The 21,778-nt window shown below is 43.5% G+C and overlaps 2 protein-coding genes and 1 long non-coding RNA gene across 14 annotated transcripts in view; 1 reads left to right on the top strand and 2 right to left on the bottom strand.

Annotated features, from left to right (window-relative positions):
• The window catches only part of GADL1 (glutamate decarboxylase like 1), a 244,774-nt gene extending 243,814 nt beyond the window's left edge, over positions 1-960 (top strand). For all 8 annotated transcript variants that reach the window (XM_052695916.1, XM_052695917.1, XM_052695913.1 and 5 more), the window contains one exon: positions 262-960. In XM_052695916.1, the coding sequence (XP_052551876.1) occupies positions 262-435 (174 nt within the window). In that variant the 3' untranslated portion in view covers positions 436-960. The remainder of the gene's footprint in view (positions 1-261) is intronic.
• Positions 961-13,144: 12,184 nt separating this feature from the next.
• Positions 13,145-21,778, bottom strand: part of LOC128086880 (uncharacterized) — a 210,542-nt gene continuing 201,908 nt past the window's right edge. For both annotated transcript variants that reach the window (XR_008209565.1, XR_008209564.1), the window contains exon 2: positions 13,145-14,206. This is a non-coding gene — a long non-coding RNA (uncharacterized LOC128086880). The remainder of the gene's footprint in view (positions 14,207-21,778) is intronic.
• TGFBR2 (transforming growth factor beta receptor 2) overlaps positions 13,590-21,778 on the bottom strand; it is a 63,496-nt gene continuing 55,307 nt past the window's right edge. For all 4 annotated transcript variants that reach the window (XM_052695876.1, XM_052695877.1, XM_052695874.1 and 1 more), the window contains 2 exons: positions 19,164-19,291; positions 13,590-15,803 (listed from right to left, as the gene is read on the bottom strand). In XM_052695876.1, the coding sequence (XP_052551836.1) occupies positions 15,624-15,803; positions 19,164-19,291 (308 nt within the window). In that variant the 3' untranslated portion in view covers positions 13,590-15,623. The remainder of the gene's footprint in view (positions 15,804-19,163; positions 19,292-21,778) is intronic.

The following is a 21,778-nucleotide window of genomic DNA, read 5'->3' as shown; positions in this document are numbered from 1 at the left end:
TGCGAACAGTGGGCTTTTGAGGGGTTTAGATTTTGCTTTGGTTCTCCCAGGAGTCCCAGAACTTAGGGGTTTCAGTGAACAATCTGCCTCTAAGTCTTAAGGTTTGAACTGTAATATTTCTTGGGGCAGGCAGCTGGGAGGCAGCCACAGGGTGCAAAACTCAGGCGCTTCAAAAAAGCTTCTTAAGGCACAAAACAGTTCCTGTACAGATCTGCTGTATTCCTTAGGGTAACAACAACACTTTTGTTTCTCTGTTTTCAGGTTGCTCCTGTAGTTAAAGAAAGGATGATGAAGAAGGGCAGCATGATGCTTGGGTACCAGCCTAACCAAGGCAAAGTCAACTTCTTCCGCCAGGTGGTGATCAGCCCACAAGTGAGTCGAGAGGACATGGACTTCTTGCTGGATGAGATAGAACTGCTTGCCAAGGACTTGTAGCTGTAACTCTACAGCACCGGGCACTGCTTGTGTGTGATGATTATGGAGACAGAATGGCAGCAGTGCTCTGGTGCTATTGTGTGAAAGGTAGTAAAAAGCTTGACGTATAGTTTGGAAACTATCATTTAACATTGTGACGTTCAGAGTTTTGCAGGTAGAATTCCCCTCCACGGGAAAGTATTTGCTGATGGAAGCTGGGACAGGGCAGTGCCTGCAGCACCACGGCCATTCTGGGAAGTGTTTCCTAGAGCAGGGAGCACTTCTGAAAATGGTGTCTTTATCCCAGAGAGGGCTGCTATTCATGGGGTGCCTGCGTAGCTTGGACTGATTGCTTATATAGGCAGGCAATATTCCTCTGAAGTTACTGTTAGTAGCGAATTTAGCTCAGTGAGCTTTAAAACGCTCATTAGTACTCTGTCTACTTTGTCAATATTTTAGTTTGGTATGAATTTAAGAGTACAGACCCGGCTGATATTTACACTGATAAGACTGGAAATTGTGAACTTCAATGAAGAGTTCCTCAAGGAACTCTTAGGTGACTCAAGGAACTCAGTTGTCCTCAAAGAACAATTAGGTGAATTGCCCAGATTTCCCACTGTGAGCACTACTACAGGCAGCAGAACAAGGGCCTGGCGAGGCTGTGCTGTCACCATCCTTGAGGTTAGCAGGACCTGGCTGGACAAAGCCCCAAGAAGTCAACACTGACCTTGCTTTGAGACAGTAGGGCTAGATGACCTCTTAAGGTCCCTTCCAACCTAAACGACTTGTGGTTCTGTAAAATCAAATGGTTGGGCCTGGTCACTGTTTGCCAACATTGCCTACACTGCAATAGCAGTGCTGAGAATATTGGAAGTGTCAGAAATTCTTACCTCTTTGGTTATAGTTATAATTTCTGAACTATATTTAAAGCATAAATATTTATTTAATGGATTTAGATGCACTTTAAAATTATAACAGATGAAAAAAAAAAAGTATATGTACCTGAAAGATATGTATTTTTAAACTTGGCAACTATATGTTAAACATGTAGAAAAGTGATAGTTTTCATCGTCAGTCTGTATTTGCCTATATTAGATGTGAGATGACTTGATTTTACGTTATCAGTGTATAATTTATACTTTGGCACTGAAATCAACGTGGAGGTGATCAGTGATAGCCTACCTGTTTTTATGATGGGAGCCATCGAGTATCTTTTGTTAATCTTATGTTGCAAAGTTAAGTTCTAAACTTTGTGTTAAGAATTATAGTATCCTTTTGATTTGTTGTCATTCTAGATATAAAAGGGGCAGCTTTGTAAATCTAGAGATGTATTTCTTGGAGTGAATTTCTTGCAGCAGACTAATGAAAATAACATGTTTCATCATCTGATTAACACCTACTTACCTTATTGTTTTGATGTTTGTTCCTTATTTTGTTTTTGAGGTAGCACTGACCAATGCAGATCTTTCTGCTGTAATGTGTTGATGAAAGTTGTCTTTAAACACAATGCTTTTATGTTTTCATTTCTCACGTTATGCTAGGATCCAACACTGCATGACATTCCTACTTCCCACCTCCAGGATGATGGTATGGAAAGTTTAGCAGGGTCATGATAACCTAGGAGGTCACACTGTCAGAGAGTAGATAGAAGGAGGAGTCAAATCTGCAGAACTTGACAGATGTCCTTAACAGTGTCCTGGAAGTGATTATTCTGTTGCTATTACAGCGAGTCACTGGATATTAAGCTGAACTCCACATTGATATTAACATAAAAATAAATGGCACAACATGGCCCCTTGATTCTGCACTGTAATATTTGCAGAATACTTCATCATTTACTCTCTAGTGCTTCTGGGTATACCAGTTGTTATGGTTTTGTAAAGCACATAACTAAATGCAGGGCCCACAAAGCTTATTTAGCCTCTCAGCCACTCTGGGTGGAGTGCAGAGCATGTCAAGGGCTGCTGGATGGATGCGATGACTTCGCTGTTGCTTCTGAAGGTAGATAGGACTGTTCACCCTTCACTTTTTCTTTTTTGTCCTTGAAGGGAGTGAGAATACTGTCAGGATTCTTTTATTGCTATCCAGAGTCTTGGTGAGTACTTAATTTTTTGACTCAGAGGAAGTGTGTCACTTGCTGTCAGCTGAGAATTTGACCTGGTGTTTTGTGACACCACTACTACCAAAAAAGTGTTGTTTCTTTCCATGTCAGCACATTTTTCTGTTTCCAGGTACTGTGGGACTTCTGTCACGTGTTGGGTTGAAGTAGCAGTTTCTCCTGTGTCAGTAGTGGCTATAGTTCTTTTTTTAAATGAGGGGAAAATGGAACTTTTTCAATGTTTGCAGAAAGTGTGTCTCAGATCAACAAGTGCACTGATGTTTTCAGAGGTATGGTTTAACCTTTCAGTGTGATGTGAGTGCCTTCTCTGATGTCTCTGTATCTTCTTGTGTTTCTGACCCCTTACCACGTCCATTGTGGTCTCATTTCAGGACTATTGTAATTTTTTTCATAGTTGCTTATTTAGGATTGGGATGTTCGAAATGGCTATTTTGTAGCTGATGATTTTAATAAAAAGTGAAGTAAATGACACCCATATAAATGTAGGCTGTGTTTGTAATTTCTCGATCTAAAACTGCAGAGATGTGTACAAGAGAGGTACCAATGAGCTCTCCAGATGGGGAAACAGCAAGCTGCCTGCACAGCTTTAGAATGTGAAACCTAGCTTAACCATGCTTCAGGATGTGGTTTGTCTGTGTGCTGTGCCCTTATCATCTTTAATAAACATCTTGGATGAAAATGTGTCACCATTTATCTTGCTCTCGCTTTCAAATGCAGAAGCTAAATTATTTTTGCAGAAATGGCTTTTTTTTTTTCTTTTAAACTATATGGGACTGGCCCGTGAGCTCTCTCCCACTCCTAGTTACTGAGTTACATCTCTCAGGATGCTCAGCCAATTGTGAAGGTAGTGGAGAACAAGTATAAATCAGTGTAGAAACAGATCCACTGGCTGATTTGTTTGTTTGCTTGTTTTTTAAATTTTATGTGTCTGCTTTTAATAATCTTTTTTCAATACGGAGCTTTAGGAAAGAAAGTAAATACTTAGCAGGGATGCTGAGGTAGTTATTGCTGTCAGTTATATGGATGCATCTTCTGAGAACTTCAGGCATTTTGTGCTGGATCCATGTGCAACGTCACTCACAAATCATCGTGCCTGAAGCCAGCACTCTTGCTTTCAGGACTTCCAATACAATTTCCTGTGAAAGATTGATAGAGATTAATAATCAATAGAGTCTGCTTTGTATGACTTTAGTGCTTCTGACTCCCACTGATTTAACTGGAAACCCTTGCTGGATTGGGATGTTTCATTTCCGTATCAGTAGTTTGTCACTCAGAACATCTCAGTTTATCTACTCAAGGCTCATGCTGAAGATCAGGTTTATCTGTGTGTCTGTAAGACTGAACTGGAATGTATTTTCATTTGTATCAGCCAATGATGTATTAAGATGCTTTCCAAATAACATTTGACCCTTAAAGAACACCATGTAAGAATTTGCAAAACCCCCTGTTATGTGTCCAAGATTTCTTCATACACACAGATCTCAGCATTCAATCACGCTCAAATTATTTTTATTTTTAAATCCTTGAGTTGCGTGATCAGACTTAAAAAACAAACACACAGAACTGATACGAAATGTTGAATACAGAGGAGGAGAATTCAGCAATACTTAATGCTCAGTTTGCTGTCTCCTATTTTATCACATACAAGCTCTGCAAAAAGCCAGCAGTACGTTAGAAGTGTAATTTTAATGCCCAGTTTTCAACTGCTCCAACCCTGCATGGCCTTTCTTCCCTGTTGGCTGCTTATGGGCAATCAGCAGGAGAGCAAAGTGTGCTCATCCAGGAAATCTGTTCTAGGTAAGGCCCACTGACATGATGGCCCTTCTTCCTTTGGCAGAACTACTAAATGCTGATACATCATTTGAGTTCATAGATGCTGTATTTAGTGCAGTAGCTACTGTTAGATCCTGAAATAATGCAATTGGACATGCTAATTGCAGGTTAGGTGCAGTCGAAGCGACGCTGTCTGGCAAATGCACTGTGCAAACCATGAGAAGCCCTGGCAGAGAGGTTTTCTTCCTTTAACTTGAACGTAGTCTCCCACAATTACATGGTTTTGCTTCAGATGTACAATTAGATGTTATTACTCTAATTCTGTAACTACACAATAATCATCTAAAAATTACTTTGAGAAACAAAACAAAACAAGGAAATTTGCACAGTGAGAGGTACAATAAAGAGAACGTCAAAGGTTTCAAGGCAAACCCACAGTAGGAAACAATGGGTAATGGGAACAATTAACCCTTGCTAAAATCTAATTTACGTGAATGCTCTGCAAGGCGGCGCAGGAACAGTATGGTGAGATGATAGCAGCCATTATATAGAATCACTACAGAACTTTTGTATCCCCTGACACTGCAGCCATCTGCCCCAAAATATCACAGTCCACCCACTGATACCAGAGGAGACCTTAAAGAAAACACCACACCTTGTAACATGGTAATGGCTCTGTGTGTAACAGGATAAAGTGAAACTGGAAGGGCAATGTTGAAAAAAGTCCACCAGAGATGACCACTGTAAGCTCACGTACGTTCAAGGTACAATTGATCACAAAAGGCAAGTGACAGAAGGTGATGGGCATGGGCCTTTCAAAGTCTGCTGAGCACGTTCTGTTTTAATGAAGTAATTTCTTTATTGTAAGTAACTCTGAGAGCAATCATTTCTACAGAACTTCTTACAAATGGAAAGTATGATGAGAAGATTTGCCATGAAAGAGCAGAGGCCCATGGAACAGAGCATCTGCCTTTGGGACCATGTGCTCTGTACTGTCCTTTGCACAAAGCTGCTCTTCCAAGAAGCTTTCACCCCACCAGTCATTCTGGGAAGTGACTCCTTGGAATGGGCTGACACTGGCACTGGCAGCCATAGCGTTATCCAGTCTGCTCTTCTTGTTCCAGGTAGGAAGGATTTTTTTTTGCTATTTCTCTGATTCTGTACTCTCTCTTGTGCTTGCAAAATACAGTTTATTTGCAGGGAGATTTTCTGTATTTGGCATCATGGGGAAAATGTCAGCATAGCAGAAGGGGGAAGATTGAAATGTGGACCAAAAGCAACATTCAGGGTTGTATCTTGGAGTGGTGTTTGCCTTCTCTGTCTCAGCCATGGGTTTTTCTCGATGTTCAGATGATTGTATGTACCCCTTGCAGTACCTAAAGGGAGCCTATAAACAAGGAGGGGAGTCAGCTTTTTACAAGGGAGATAACAGCAGGATAAGGGGAAACATTTGAAGTTGAAGGAGGGAAGATTTAGGTTGGATGTCAGAGGGAAGTTTTTTACTATGAGAGTGGTGCGGTGCTGGAACAGCTGCCCAGAGAGGTTGTGGATGCCCCGTCCCAGGAGGTGTTCAAGGCCAGGTTGGATGGAGCCTGGGCAGCCTGGTCTAGTATTAGATATGGAGGTTGATGGTCCTGCATGTGGCAGGGGGGTTGGAGACTCATGATCCTTGAGGTCCCTTCAACCCTGGCCATTCTGTGATTCTGCATGTTTGTGTGATTGTCACCCACTGCTGCTGTCACATCGATATGAACACCAAGACTAGAGCTTCACTACACTCTGTACAATAGGGGAGACCAGTATGGCCTTGGGAAACTAAAGCAAAGTGTAGCAGAAGGAAATATTAATTGTTCTCTTTTATAGAAGAATGATGCACAAGCAAGTTACATCCTCCTTTTTTTTTTTTTTTTTTTGTGAAAATTTGCACTGTGGCTTTGGGAAAATTGTTGAAGATGCAGCTAAAAGCTGCAAAAACTTTTGATAAGAGCTAGTGTGTGGCAAACACTTGTGAAAAACTGTAGGGGTGGATGTGAAGATTGCAGGAACCCTCTATGAGCTAAGCCCAAGTGCCACGTTAATAAAATCAGCCAAGAATGAGGTGCTAAACATCAAAGCAGAACTAGCCCTTATCTGGAGCAAGGCAGCAGGAAAATCTTGAGCTGGGCATGAGGTTGGCAGCAGTTTCACAGGTCTGTTTTCACAAGCTGTGGGCAACGAAGGGCTGTGACATTGATGGATTTTACAGCAGAGGAGCTGCCTGGCGTTGTGCTCCATCTGCTGGTGTTTCTTCTGGTAACAAACTTGTGAAACCAAAGGATGTCTCTTCCAAAGAGCATTCTTGGACATGACATATGTGACAGATGTCAGAAAATGTTGCTTTGCTCCAGGCCAAGTTTTCTCTGAAAACCTTTGGATTTCAATGGGCACTATTGAATACATGCAGAGTGACAATGCAGTCTACTGGTGATCCTTTAATAATGCCCACGTGGCGATGGGGGCACGTTGCCATGGTGTGTACCTCGTGGTGACACTGGTGCATTGAGGGTTTTGTTGAGCAATAGGGAGCTCAGGTGCCCTGAGACCTGCAGATCCCAAAGAGCCCCTCAGCTGAGCAATGAATCCTAACACTTCCTCTTCACCAAGACTGAAAACGTTGGCAGGAGCGTGCTGGCCACATTGAAGGCTCAGAATGCTGTTTTCAGGCTTTGTTTTATTCTAAAGCAATAAAAATGAATGTTTTAAAAAACATTTTCCTTTCCATGTGAAACACGACTGTTCCATGGTTAGTTATGAAAGAGGACGTCCTGTTCTCATAGCACCATACATCTTGAAATTCTCATAGAACAAAATCTCTGGCTTCTTGACTTCCCTGCAGTCAGACCCTTGGAAACTGAGACCAAAGAAGAGAACTGCAGCCCCTATGGCAGGAAGGGATCCCAAGATTTCCTCAAGATGCTGTGCTGTCCATCTTGAGATAGAATCAGTGATACCGGAGAGACGATGTAGACTGTAATTCATTGTCTCAAATTTTGGACACCCTCAAGACTTCCTGTGAGGTTATCTTAGTGGCTTGTCTTTGTTCTCCCTTCTGATCTGGCGGGACAACTACTCCTGAGACAACACATTTTTCCTCTTTGCAACTTCTATGCATTCAAAGGCTATTGGCAGACTAGTCCTCTGAGACCTTACCAGGGTTTCAAAGAGGGGCAAGGCTACTTGGTGTGTCTCTCAGCCACAAAGAGGGGCAAGGCTACTTGGAATGTCTCTCAGCCACCACTGCTGATACATTACAGTATGATGTTTGCCTTCCTCTGTAACAGCAAGTCACTGCTGACTCTTGCTAGATTTGGGCTCCATTCTGCCCACTGGAGCATTGTGGCTAACTGCTCTGCATGGCTTTTCCCCATTAGATGGCTGTAGACGTTAGTCCTGTTTAAGTGTCCTTGCTAAAGAGGATCAGGCTTTTTCAAAACGCTTATTCAATCTACCAAGAGCAATTTGAATTGGAATTCCATCCTGCAGCATGCTTGCAGCCTCTTGCAGCACAATAAGGCTTGCAAATTTAATAAGCACGTGTTCCAGCCCATCACCTAGGCTACTGTTTCAAATACTGAGCGGCAACAGACCCAGGTCACTGTGGAGCAGTGCTGAGAAGCTCACAGGGATGTACAGGGTAATTATTATGTCTTTCAAGCCAGATTTGCACCCACTCCTTACTTGAATTTAGACAACAGTTCCTTCGTTTGCTAGCAAGAATGGCATGTGAGGCAATGTGGAAAGCCTTTCACAACTCAAGATGTTTACTGTATCTTCTCCATTTACAAGGGATACTGCTCAGCAGGAAACCAAACCGTGATGACTCCATGCTGACTTTTACCCTGGACAAGTGCAAAGATAAGCACGAAGGGATCTAAAATTGCTTCTGCTAATCCTTTTTGGAAACCAGGAGGAGGAGGAATTTCACCCAGCTCAGCAGGTTTGAAACAATACAATACGTGTAAAATTTTCTATGCTGCTGTTACCCTGTGCTAGCTTTAAAAAATGGTCTTTAATTGCCTGATTGTAGCTTGAAAGACTCATAGATCCTTAGAGTTGGAAGAGACCTTCAAAGGCCATCTAGTCCAACTCCCCTGCAATGAACAGGGACATGCACAGCTCAATCAGGTTGTCCATGAACGGATCCACCCTTGAAAGAAGGCTGGTACAACCACACAAGTACCAAACATTTTGGCTTTTTTCAGCCACATTTCCTTGCCACTGTGAAGTTCTCCCTGAAGGCTTTTCTTTTCTATGATGTTTTTATGTGTTCCTTCCTAAAACACCAGAACTGGAAGAGAAGGCCACTGCTCCCATCCTGGAGTACTTAGCTTGATTAGATGACATTGTAGGAGGGCTATTTCCTCAGATACTTGCATAAGACATTAAAAAAAGAGGTCTTTTCTGTGCCTGTTTTAAGAGCCCTGGTTCTCTGGTGGTTTCCTTTGCAGTCATGGAGAGAAAAGCCCAGGGAAAAGCTTGCCCTGTTTTGTTCTTTGGACCAACTTACTTATCCAGAGATGTAGGAGAGAAACTGCTGCATCTCTTTCAGGAGAATTTTCTTGAGAAAAATATGAAAATATTTTACATTCTAAAGTGGATCTTCTGCCAAAATGTTTTTCTCTAAACCTAATAAAACCAAATTAGACTGTTCCCCAGCTCAGGAATGAATTTCGTCTGGTTGTGTGTCATGGATATAATAAACAGTTTATACAAGAGCAAAGGCTGTGTTTAAGTGCAGCCGAATCCTGTTTGGTTTTCTGTGATTAACCTAAACAATTTATAAATGGATGAAGTAAGTTAATTTAAATTCTTTTTTTCCATTTCCTTTGGATTTGTTAAGATTGGTTTCTTAAAAGCTACCCTTCCATAAGTGAATTCAAGACGTGCATTCACAAATGTTAACACTCCTGCAGTGGAATGAACTTGCCGTCTTCTTTTCCTTATTTAATAAGACATACATCCTCTTTAGAAGCACTCGGGCTGAATGCCCCATTCTCGGTGGGAGATGCTGTTAATGCCTTGAAACACGGGACCATTTTGCTGTGCCATTCAGAGCATCCCAAGGAAGATGTCAGTCTAATCCCCCTGCATGATGCTTTTGCAGACTCCTCCTCGCTGACAATGCTGAAGTGTTTGTGACATCGGAGTATGGAGGAAATGCTGCTTCTGGTCATCACAGGGGGGGTTAGCTGCAGCAAAAGCATGAGGAGTGCAAAGCTTAACAGATGAAAAATTAAAAGTCCTGGGATGAAATTTATATCCTGCTCAAAACCTTTTAGCTTATTAAAGCTATAGCTGCTCTCTTTCTGCCTCCAAGAACACCGTACGGATAATGGACAGCAAGCACCTTGAAGAGGATCGCTCCCTGGATTCAATTTCACCCAAGGAGAAAAGCTCACCCTTCAGAAACAGCACTGGCTCCAAGTGTCAGCAGCTGCAGCTTCCAGTGGCTGAGTGCTTTTGCTATGGATGGGATGTGCTCTGTGAACCCATGTAGTCTCCTTGGGGCAGCACTTTGGAGCAGCATCACACACAGTGCTTCCCCCTGGGGCTGGGAGCAGCTGCCCTCTGGGTTTTCTCACTAGAGCCTTTCCCTGGGAGCCTTCAGTTCAGTGTGGTTAGAGCAAAGAAAGACAAAACACTGGTTTTTTTTGTCACTGCAGGCATTCGTACACCCTGTACAAAAGGCTTTGCTCTTTTAAAAATGGTGTTTCACTTTAAGTGATTTTCAAGTGATTGTCACAATGATTCAGAAGCAGCCCTGAGTAGGCCTCGTATTTTCACAGCAATTGCTGAATCTTCAAGTCTGGGAGGCATTCTTCATACACTGCCAGTGCATGCATTCCAATTTAATATTGATGTATTTATGATCTTATTGTACGGGATGGTCAGAACAACCTGGATGGATCGTTGCAGAAGCCCTCTATGTCTTTACATACATTTACAGGAAAATCAGCACATAAAGACTGGGCATACAGGCAGACAGACAGATGTTTATTCGTCTTCCAGATGAAAACTTTTCTGAAATGTAGGAGAAAAAAGGGAAGTGCTATCAGCCCCTCCCAAGACTGCTGTGGATGCCCCATCCCTGGAGGCATTCAAGGCCAGGCTGGATGTGGCTCTGGGCAGCCCACTCTGGTGATTGGTGACTCTGCACATAGCAGGGGGGGTTTGAAACTAGATGATCATTGAGGTCCTTTTCTACCCAGGCCATTCTATGATTCTAAGATAGCCAAGGGAAGGCTGAAGCTGGGCAGAGGTATCCGGGATCTTGTCTCTGTGGGTTTCAATGTCAGCTTGTCTGAGGAGCACTGTGTTCAACCCTGCCTCCTCAATCAGTTGACTGCTTTATTTTTTCAAGGCTTTAGCTACATAAATGCAACTGTCCAAAGAGATTGGTTTGTCCTCATTAAAACTAAGAAAATACTCCGCAGCAGATAATTTATGAGCTGACTTTTGCCTTTGCCTCTTCATGAAGTGATTAGATGGTGCTCAGAGCATTCATTATTCAACAGATTTAAATCTATTTCCTGGGCTCGGCCCTCCCAGGAGCCTCTCAATTTGGCTGTGTTTCAACAAACCGCTGGCTTTGTCCTCAGCTTGCTGCCCAGGATTACAGCCTCTCAGCTGCCTGAGGTCACAGCTGGGTGGGAGCTGGTATGGGCACTGTGGGCCAATGGGCTCTGGGCAGCCAGCAAGGCACACCACAGGCTCAGGACAAAGGGGCCTGGTGGGCCCTGGGTGCTCCCAGGAACACACATGTGCCTTAAAGCACACCAGCATCCTGCAGCAGGGTGCAACACTTACACCTATGCTGTTTTTGGCAACCACCAGAGCCTTCTGACCACGCACATGGCGTGAGCCCACTTGCAGGAATTTTTTCCAAGTAATAAAGGTGGTATGAATGCAGCCAAACGGCATTCAGGAGCCACAGGCAGAAGGATTGGAGCAGGCTTTGTTCCATCGTCTTTGTGGCTGGAGGGAAAAATTGCCATAGGCAGCGTTTTGTAACAACCGCAACATTAAAAAAAAAAGCAAAAAAGCAAGAGAAGGAGTTAGGGCTCAGGAAATAAATTAATCAGTGTTCCTCTGAAAGCAAAGGGAGCCTTTGGGTCCCAGCACAGCTGGCGTGACAAGAGGACAGTGTTGCAGGTGCTGGACACACAGCCCAGTTTGTTTCCAGGAGCATTCAGAATAATGATACTTTAATATCTCTCTTGTTGTTTTTTTCCCCTCAGGAGCTGGGGCATGATTTTTTTCACTGTTTGTGGCTTTTCCATTAACAGCTGGAGATTGTCAAGCAGGAGTGAAATCCCTACTGCACTGGGAGTTGTGCAAACTGGTAACGCAGAGCCAGCCTGTGCTAGGATTCTGGCCATCCCTGCTTAGACCACTGCACGGGTCAGTAGCAACCCCAAAAACAGCTTTTGTGTGCCCTGGTGCTAATATTCTGATTGACATACATAGGGGTTGAACTGAATGATTTTTAAGGTCCCTTCCAACTCAAGCCATTCTGTGACTGGGATTGATTCTATGACTTTGTGATTATTATATGACTCTGTGATTGATTCTATGACTATACCTTTTAAGAGCTGCTTAGAGAAAAGTATTGAATACCCTACTGAGGATGAGAAAGAGGGCAAATGACTTAACCAAAAAAAATGAAAAATTAATGATAGGTAGCATACTTTTTTTCACAGATGTTGTGTATTCAACTCTGTAGTTGAATACTCTGAAAGGCCTCTGTAGTTTGCCTGCTACATTTTTTAATACAATTTGTATTTGTTTCTGCACCACTCGTTTGCCCTGTCACACCAGAAAGACATTGACTTTAATCCAACCTAAACAGGATGTCAGGGCTTGAAGATCTTTGCACAGTGCACAGCCAGCAGTGGTGAGGGGTGAGTAGGGCAGAGCCACGACTAGGGCAGGGCACTCTGACACTAGACAGGACTCTGCTGGAAATAAATCATACAAGCATGCAGTCGTTTGAGTTGGAAGGGGCTCTTAAAGGCCATCTAGCCCAACCCCCCTGCAATGAACAGGGCTGCATACAGCTGCATCAGGTTGCCCAAAGCCTGGTCCAGTCTGATCTTGAGTGTGTCCAGGGATGGGGCAGCCACCACATCTCTGAGCAGCCTGTGCCAGTGAAAAACTTCTTCCTTATATCCAATCTAAGTCTCCTCTCTTTCAGTTAAACCAATTTTCCCCTTGTCCTGTCATAACAGACCCTCCTAAAGTGTCCATCTCCTTCCTTACAGTCCCCCTTCAATGTCCAAGCTGAACAGCCGCAGCTCTCAGCAAAAACATTTTTTGGGGCTGGCAGCTCTTCTCATATCATTGCTTTCTCGTGCTCTCTGCATGCCCTGCACAGGAGGGGTGGCTGGCTGAACACCGAGCACAGCACTGAAGCTGTGTGGCACAAACACATTAATCACACTCTTCCCTGTGACACAGATTTAGTGCACTGTCTTCTAGCTCACTTTAATACCGGACCCAAAAGAGCAGAGGATTAACAAAGACCTTACCTGTGCTTGAGTTGACAATAGGAGAGTCAGCTGTGAGCCTGTTTCTGTCCCCTGCCCGTGACCAGAGATGGTTTTACATGGTGAAGGAACGGCCACTGCATCCCTTTGCTGATGCTCTCCAGACAAGACAGCAGCACAGAGGGACACGTGCAGCAGCAGCTGGACATCTGGGCATCTGGTGAAAAGGGATGAGAATAAATCCTTTTAGGACAGGGATCATTTTTGCAAGAGCCCCCTCCTTATTCTAGATGCTCCAGAGATGAAAGACAAATTTGAGTCGGTGTTATTTTATTTGCAGCAATAAACATTTGATTTATATAAAACAATAAGAACAAAAAGCCCCCAAACACTGTTTACAAAGCAAGTTAAGTGCTCGAAACATTTGATAAAGAAGAGTATATAACATTCACATCCCTATTTCATACATGATGTACAGGTGAAGTATTCCTTAAGAGAATTTAAAAAAAATCCCTTTACATGTTGTAGTAAAAAAAAAACCAACAAAACAACAAACAAAATAAAACCAAGAAAAAACAACAACAACAACAAAAAGGAAATAAATGTGTCAGTACTGTCAGTAACTTCTGGATGCCATTCCCTGACCTTCAGTTGGGTGGAGGGAGAGAAAGCAGCCATGGCTGCCCTCAGCCCCCCAGTCCTGCTGTGCAGCACACAGCTGCGCCTCGCTAGATGGCAGTGGCCCTGCAGCTGCATCATTTTCCTTGCTTTTTTTTTTTTTTGGAAATGCAAATCCCTCTCCCCTTCAATTTGACACAGTGTCCTCTGAATCCTGTTGTAGTTGCTAAGATTTTGCTCTTTGTTTAAATATTTCTGAGCAGTTCAGTTAAAACAAAATGAACGGGGATACAATACCATTTGAAATGAAGTACTTCTTACTGCAAGTCAGTCTGAGTTCCTATTTAAACAAGCATGATTCCTACTAACTTGGCAATATCTTCTAGATTAATATAAAAGTTTATCTGTCAAAGATGTTCAGTGAATTGCACCTGATGCAGACCTGTGTGGGACTGCTCTGTGCTCAACTCCTGGTTTCCACAGCCCGCTTACATGCTGCACAATCAACAAGTACAATTAGCAGAGTGGCACAGTTAGCATTTTACAGGTCATGTAACTAGAAGGATTATCACAGTGGAAAGGGGATAATAAAAAATAAATGAAAATGCTCACCCGTGTCCTTGGCTCACAGAAAAAACTCCGAAGAAAGTGATCTCCAGAAAGAGACCCTTCCCCAGCGGCAGTCAGCACTTAAATAGGTCTAGGAGAGGTGCAGCCAGGCTCCACCCCTTCCATCACACAGCTGAATTGCCTTCACCTGTGCTCCATGGCTGACTCAGTGCTCACCTCAGGTGATCAATCAGTGGTTCAACAGTTCCCAAACACATGCCAAGGGAAGAAAAAAGTGAAACATCACTGCAGAACTCCTGAAGACAGAATCGTCAGAATTATAAAACGCACTGCTGTCTTTTGTATAAGTTTACATATGTCAACTGTCTGGATAATTAAATTCCCACTACCCTGCAGAGAAGAGGGCAGGATATGCCATGAACCTGATGCCATGGAGCCTTCCCTCATTTCTAAGGTCCTTGTGTGAAAGCAAAGGCACTGGGTGTTGTCTCCTGCTTTTCTCTAGAAAGCATGGAACAGTCAGGCTGTGGTACGTCAAGCAATTAGATATGCTGTACTAGGAAAAAGTTATTTGTTCTCACAGCAACGCAATTAAGGTAAAAGGAAAAGGGAAAAAATAAGTACAGTCTGCGTTCAGAATGCAGAGCAAATATAAAACATCTGCTTGGATTACTGCTGGACTTGGTGTGGTTTGAGGGTCAGGAAGGGAGGAGGGGAAAAATCTCATCCCGCTGCTATTTTGCAACCTGCTTGCAAGCAGCATGAACTCAAAGCAATAAAGACATAACACTAATGACCTCTGCATGGAAACACAGGTGGTGGGACCAAACCTCCTCATGCTCCCTCCCACTATGGGAGGCTGTGAGGACCTTGGGGTTAAGGCAAGAGGGCAAAGACGTCCCCGAATCTTCCCAAAAACACTGCAGGCAGGAGCGTGTAGTTACAACTGCAAAGCCAGATCTGTCTCCTTGCTGTGAGACTGCTGCTGCAACTGCCGTCTCCTGGGCCACAGCTGGGTGTGTGCAGCACATGCTTCAAAGCCATCCTCTTATTGCTCCTTGTTCCTATCTTTTTGGCAGAGTGCTTAGTGCACAATCGCTAGTGTCCTGATACACCAGTCTCCCCGGGCACTTTCCCAATGGGGAGGGATCTCTAATGCACAGGTAATTTCCTGCAAGCATTTTTTAAACTCTTTTCTTCAGATCATGGCTGTTTACAGATATATAGATAGATATATACATACACAGACATTTTTAATATATATGTATATATATATAAAAATAGCAATTTCATAGTTATATACAGGCATTATTAAAGTGCATAATGTTATTGGCTATTCTCAAATCTCATTTCCCGAGGAAGTGCTAACAGACTTAGCTCCTCCTATGACATGACGCCGGCTGCCAATGCTGGAGTACAACACCCACTCCCTGGCTTTTAACTCCCATGCATACATCTCCCTGCCCAGAGCCACAGCACAAAGGGAGTAGTGACAGCCTCAGTCCTCCAGGAAGCAAGTCAAGGCACCGATCGTGACTCCTTCCTCTGCCAAGGTAACGTGCTTAGGAGTAACCTCCCTCCATTTCGGAGCTCTTGGGTGCGTGCTACTTGGCGGTGGTCACGGAGCCGTCCTCGGGGATCTTCTCCTCTGAACAGCTTCTCCCTGAGAGCTTGTCGTGGTGCTTGAACTCACTGAAGCGCTCCGCCACGCACTGCGCCGTGAGCCGAGCCTCGGGGTCGTGGTCCCAGCACTCAATGAGGGTCTCACACACCATCTGGATGCCCTGTGGAGAGCACAGAGAGAGCACTGTGGTGGGGACAGCCACCGAGCCACCGCCGGTGCGTGCTCGTAAGAGCCGGCTGGGGTGTCCTCTGAAGCCTAGAGGACCGTTGGTGTGCCTGCGGTGACAGAACTGGTCCCAGAGGTGCTCAGTGGGCTCTGCTGTCATTGAAATGGGGACATGGTATGCTTTCTTTTTAAAGAAACCCTACAACCTTACGTCCACTGGCTCCAATGACCGGTAATGCCATTTCTAGACACGGAATCCCAGAATCCTTAGAATTGAAAAGGACCTTTAAAGGCCATGCAGTCCAGCTCCCCTGCAATGAACAGGGATGTGCACAGCTACATCAGGTTGCTCAGGGCTTGATCCAGTCTCCAGGGACAAGGAATCAACCACATCTCTGGGCAACCTATTCCCCAACCTTGCTACCCTCCCTCCTCCAAACCTCCACTTTTTGGTTTGGACCAGTAGAATCAAGTAGTTTTTGGTCTAATAAATACAATCAGAACAGCTGAATAACAACTTCCCACTCAACCCATCCCTCCGCATGGCTGAATCCTATTTGTGTTGTTGTTTTTTTTGTTTTTGACAGAATTCTGATTGCCAGCAATATCAAGCCTGACATCAGCCTTTATGAATTCTCCACAGACAAACTAAAACTGTGTGCAAATATGGGCCGCAGTCCCACAAACACTTAAACACATGTCACTCACAGATGTAACTATTTAACCTTCATTTCAATGCTGATGCACATGTTTACAGGAGCAAAAAAAACAGTTGCATCTTCGTAATGCATTTTGTAAACATGAGGTATTTGCCAGGAAATTGTGTGCTTTGCTTTATGACACTAGAAGCCCATTAAGCGGGATTTATCTTAAACTTCTTATTTAAAAAAATAACATTTCACAACACTACATTAATTGCATAATTTACCTAATTGTGATGTTGACTGATGTCAATGTTAATAGCAGAACGTTACTGTCTGTATACAAATAACATTAGTTTTCTGATGACATTGAAATTACAAGCAGTAAATTAAATTAAATATTAAACATTAACTTGAAATCAATAGTGCAACAAATCTCATTAAGGGGAAAAAAATGTAATATGTAAATCCATTCCAGAATTTTATCACGATGAATAATGAGTTCATTACGAAAACACGACTGCAGAGGGAGGAAATGAATATGGAAGAGCTATTACAGTAAAAGCAACTTCAGTGGAGTTCAAAGCAGATCCTCAGCTGCTGCAAACTGTCACAGCCCTGCTGAAGCCCATGCGTCACTGAGTTGTAGATAGCGCAACGTGAAACGCTGAAGGGATTCAGACAAAAGGAATTAAATCCACCTTCACTAAATGTCCTGGGAGGGTGTTATCAGGCATTCACTTCCTGCCTTAGACTCCTAATTGAGCCCTGCTGGAGCCAGCTGTGCCCACTCCAGTTACACACAAACGCAGGCAGCACATCCCAGCCGGCAGGACGTCCTGTGCTGGGCACCAACTGCCAGCACTGCTAGGACCCTGAGCCTAACACACGCAAGGAGCTGCTGGTGCTCCCTCGACAAGGCACGACCAGCCACGTTGCTGCTCCTGCTGCCATGCCGTGTGATGCCTGAAGCAGTTCAGCCCTGAATGCACACAGGTCTCTGGGCCACTTAACGTTACCCATGGCCTGCTCTAAGCGTCAATGACTTCTGCTTCATCGGTGCCTTTGCCATCTTCTACTACATGTATGTCATCTGACTCTTCCCAAATGCAGAACAGAAATATTTGCCAACAACTTCTGCCTTTGCCTTAGCATAAACAGCACAATAAGTGATGGATTGATACTAAGTTAGATTTCCTTTTGCATTGGAGAAAACTTACTGACCTCAAGTCTACTGACTACAGATCTTCCTGTTGTTCTTCTATTTCCCTAATCGGTTCTCTTTATTTTTTTTTTTGACACGTTAAGACCATGACTTTGGAATATTCTCAGAAATGTTCTCACACTGTTCCTAATTTTAAGCATTTTCTTCAACTTGTTTTTTGCTCCCCAGTGACCTGGCTCAGGATTCTTTCCTGCTTTGTTAACTGGGCTCTTCTAAAGTCTCACATGTTCACTACTGGGTTGCCTTTGGGGAAAACAAACAGCTGTAGTCAACTCCTGATGACTTCTACCTGTTCATACATAATTAAAAAAAAAAAATTGCAGTCTTCTACTCGATACAGATGAGCATCAATGTAACCTCACCTTCCCAGCTCAACAGATAGGTTAGAAGATAGCTGTAGCTATAGATCCTAGAAATGTCAAAGGCCTTTCAGTACTGGCAATATCAGTTCTTCAGATGTCCCTCAAAACACAGCTCTCTTCCCCAGTGAGAGCATCGCTCCTTAATAGTCCTGCTCATTGCAGATGACAGGTCCAGGAACGGCATGCACTCTGTCGCAGTCATCAGGCAGCAGATGTGTTGCTCCTGGTTGGAGGACTGACTGATTACAGCCACTCACATGGACTTTCCTAATTAAAGGTTAGACTATAATTTTAACATTTCAACTAGAATGAAAAAAAAGGCTCTTTATGGAAATATCAGCTGGTCTTGGTTGCCTGGGCTTTTATAAATGTTTGTGATACTTTCCCTTTGTCCATAAAGACCACTCAACATATTTCACTGATAAGTGGAATGACCAAGCCTCACTTCTCTGATATGCTTCTCATTTTATCTCTTCTGATAAAACTGCTCAGAGCAAAAGTTAAGGAATGCATGCCTTTGGCTCTTTTTCATTCAGCTTCAGCTACTGAGAAATTGGGCTGCATCTATCGCCTAGGAAGTGCCACCATGATGTGTAAGAACAGAGAAAGCTGACAGAGTGCTTCCCAACATGCCAATGACTGTCACTACACTGCCCTGAATAAAAACAAACCGAGTTGCTGACGACTCACTTCCTATTTTCCTAAACCTGTCAACAGCTGGGATGCCAGTATTACTTTTCTCTGTGGTAAAGTGCTGAGATTTGTTTTCTCTGCTGATGGAACCCGTGTGTAAAGCTGCTCTCTTTGACCTTTCAGAGCCTGCACACAGTGTACTTTAAGGCCCTAATTATTCTGTGGCTGTCTGGATGACTGTGGGGTCTCAGGTTTCTATTATTGTTAGTTTTAATTTGGTCACTTTCAAATTACACTGGTGGGCAGCAGAAATCCTCGGGGATCTGGGAGCAGGCATGGTGCAGAGCACTGTGGTGTCTGAACAATGGGCAGCACCAGTGTCACTATGTGACAGAGCAACGAGTGCAAAAAGAGAGGCCTCTCTTGCTGAGCAGGACACAGAGTTAACGCTCAGGCTTTGGGCAGCAGCTAGATGGGTTCTGCAGTGCTCTTACCTGATGGTTGAGCCAGGAGCTGGGGATCTCAGGTCGCCCTCTGTCTCTTAGGACATTGTCCTTCATGCTTTCCACGCAGGGATGTTCTCGCACTTTAGAACCAAAGGGGGGCTCATACTCTTTCACTTCTGCCAAGAGAAGAAGCAAACACAAGGGTATTCAGCTGGGCTGCATGTGTGCCAAGTGTGAGCTGGCTGTTCTCCGGAGGAGGAGCCACTGATTAGCTGCACAGTGCCACCGTTCTGCCTGACCAGCTCCAAACAAAGCAGAGCTAGTTGGCATTTTCCAATATGTTTCAAATGTGTTCCTCCCACACACACACCCCTCTCCCTTTTTCCTTCCTAGCCAACTAGACAATTTCCAATTAAACTCTTTAGCACATAATCATATTAGCAACAGTCAGAGCATCAGAGTAATATTTGTGAGCCATACAGTCTCCGCTGAGGCAAAGCATACAAGGACTTCAAGGTGAATTTTTGCTTGAGCCAAGTCTGCAAGGAATGGTTATGCTGGTCCCCCTTAAGTTCCCTGGAGTTTCCACACACTAACCAGGTGAAATATAAACTGAAATCTAGGTCACAGATATTAATGTGCCAGATTGCTAGGAGGAAACAGTTGCTTGAAAAAGACAAAGGTACAACAAGGAACAGTGCTGGAAGCTTCCATACTGTCCTTGCTTATTATTGAGCCGATAGTAGTCTGCTCTGATTTTAGACCTCTTTCCTAAAATAGGTCAATTTCAACTGATGATAAAGGGGATACAGTTTCCTGTAGGGACTGCTGCCATTCTCATTTTTCTGTGCATGTTGCATATTTTCTTTGCTTTTCTTTAGGGAGAGAAAGGAAGAAGCAGACATATGGGATCTTTGGAGAAAACTCAAGAAATCTCCAAGAGTGGAAATATTACAGTAGATGCTGACACAATGCAGAAAATGCTGTGGTTTCTTTGGGAACAGATGGAGTATTTACACATGGGTCTAATGGCTTGCTAGTATTAGATAAAGATTTATGAAGTTAGCCTGTTCTGCTGCCTTTTATTTATTTCTAGGAATTAATTGAGGGCAAGAAAAACTGACGTGTAATCTACTAGGCAGGTTGAAGAATGCGAGTGTCTAGAAGATGTGTGAAGGGAGATGAACGAGATGAGAGACACAGTACTATTGTATAATGTTGCAATCAAAGTTCTAATGCAGTGTCCAGTACTGTTCACTTCTCTCGAGGTGCATTTTATAGTAAATAGGACCTCTGAGAAGGGTGATAACAATGATTAAAGGCCCAGAAAGAAATGTCCTGCTAAGGGAAGAACTGCTAACATTTGACTTTGTTTCCCTTTGGCACGTGATACAATATCAAAGTAATTAATGATGAAGATAACATAGATCAGATCATTCTGATCGCTTTGTCTCATGATGAAAACAAAACTAAAAGGTGGATTTTTCTCCAGAATTTTAGAGACAAGCTGTAGATTTCATTGCTAGGTGATGGCCACAAGGTGAAGACTACACTAGGCCACCGAAAAAGAGAGATAACTAGAATAGCCCAAGACACAACAACGAACATTTTGGAAGGGATATTAAACTCCATGCATTAAATTGTCCAGAATTTAGCAAACTACCTTGCATGCAGTGTGGCAGATTACCCCACAGATGTCTCCCTCCTTTTTCTGTGAAGCATTTGGTGCTGGTCACTCTCTACACAATTTTGTGCTGACTGACTATAGTTCCGAAACACAAGTCCTACCTTCCCATAAGTAGAATACCTTCTCTAAGGCACAAGGGCCAAAGTCTACTTTGCTTTCTTCGAATCAGTTTCACCCACATTAATCTCAGTTTGAGATAATTCAGCCAAGGTAAATTTACAAAATCTTAACTCTAAAAGTTAAATGAGAAGTTGTCATCTTGCTGGTCAGACTTGGAAGCACAATGGAAGCACAGTAGAAGTACAACGATTACAAAGCTGATGCTTTTGCTTTCAAAGCTAACCAAAATGGTAGAGATTGCTGAGGAAAAGTAAATTGCATGATCTAGACACTGCCTACACATCTCCAGCAGGCATGGTTTCCTTGTGATAGTGGTCCTGGACACCCACTGTAGTCTCAGAGATCTCCCTGCAATATAGAGCACTAGCACAGAAGAGCACAGGTGAGACAAGAGTACGAGAGACACGTGGAGCAGTGGCACGTGTGTGGTATGATAATAATGTTTTGAATGTTCCCATGACTATGTTAGTTACATCTAATACAAACAGGCCATCTTGAGTGCGTATACACTTTTTTTTCAATGACTCCCTGCAAGCCAGGCTCTAGTTTTGCCCTTCTGTGTTTGCCTCATAGGACTGTGAGTGACAAATCAAGGGAAGCTCTCCAGTGCTGCCCGTTCCCTCTCACTGAACTTAATCTGAAGGCCGTTGAGGTTTACAAGACTGTTCATTTCGTAGAATCATATAATCAAAGAATCATGGAATCACAGAATCATGGAATGGTTTAGGTTGGAAGGGACCTTTAAGATCATGCAGTTCCAACAGCCCTACTATTAGCAGGTACATCCCCCTCTAGATCAGCCTGCTCAAAGCCCCAACAGCCTGGCCTTAAACGCCTCCAAGGAAGGGGCATCCAC

Source organism: Tympanuchus pallidicinctus, unplaced genomic scaffold (genome assembly GCF_026119805.1).
Source record: "Tympanuchus pallidicinctus isolate F22 unplaced genomic scaffold, pur_lepc_1.0 scaffold3, whole genome shotgun sequence".
Classification (NCBI taxonomy): domain Eukaryota; kingdom Metazoa; phylum Chordata; class Aves; order Galliformes; family Phasianidae; genus Tympanuchus; species Tympanuchus pallidicinctus.
Note: the sequence above shows the minus strand (reverse complement) of the source record. Positions and strands in the feature narration are given on the sequence as shown.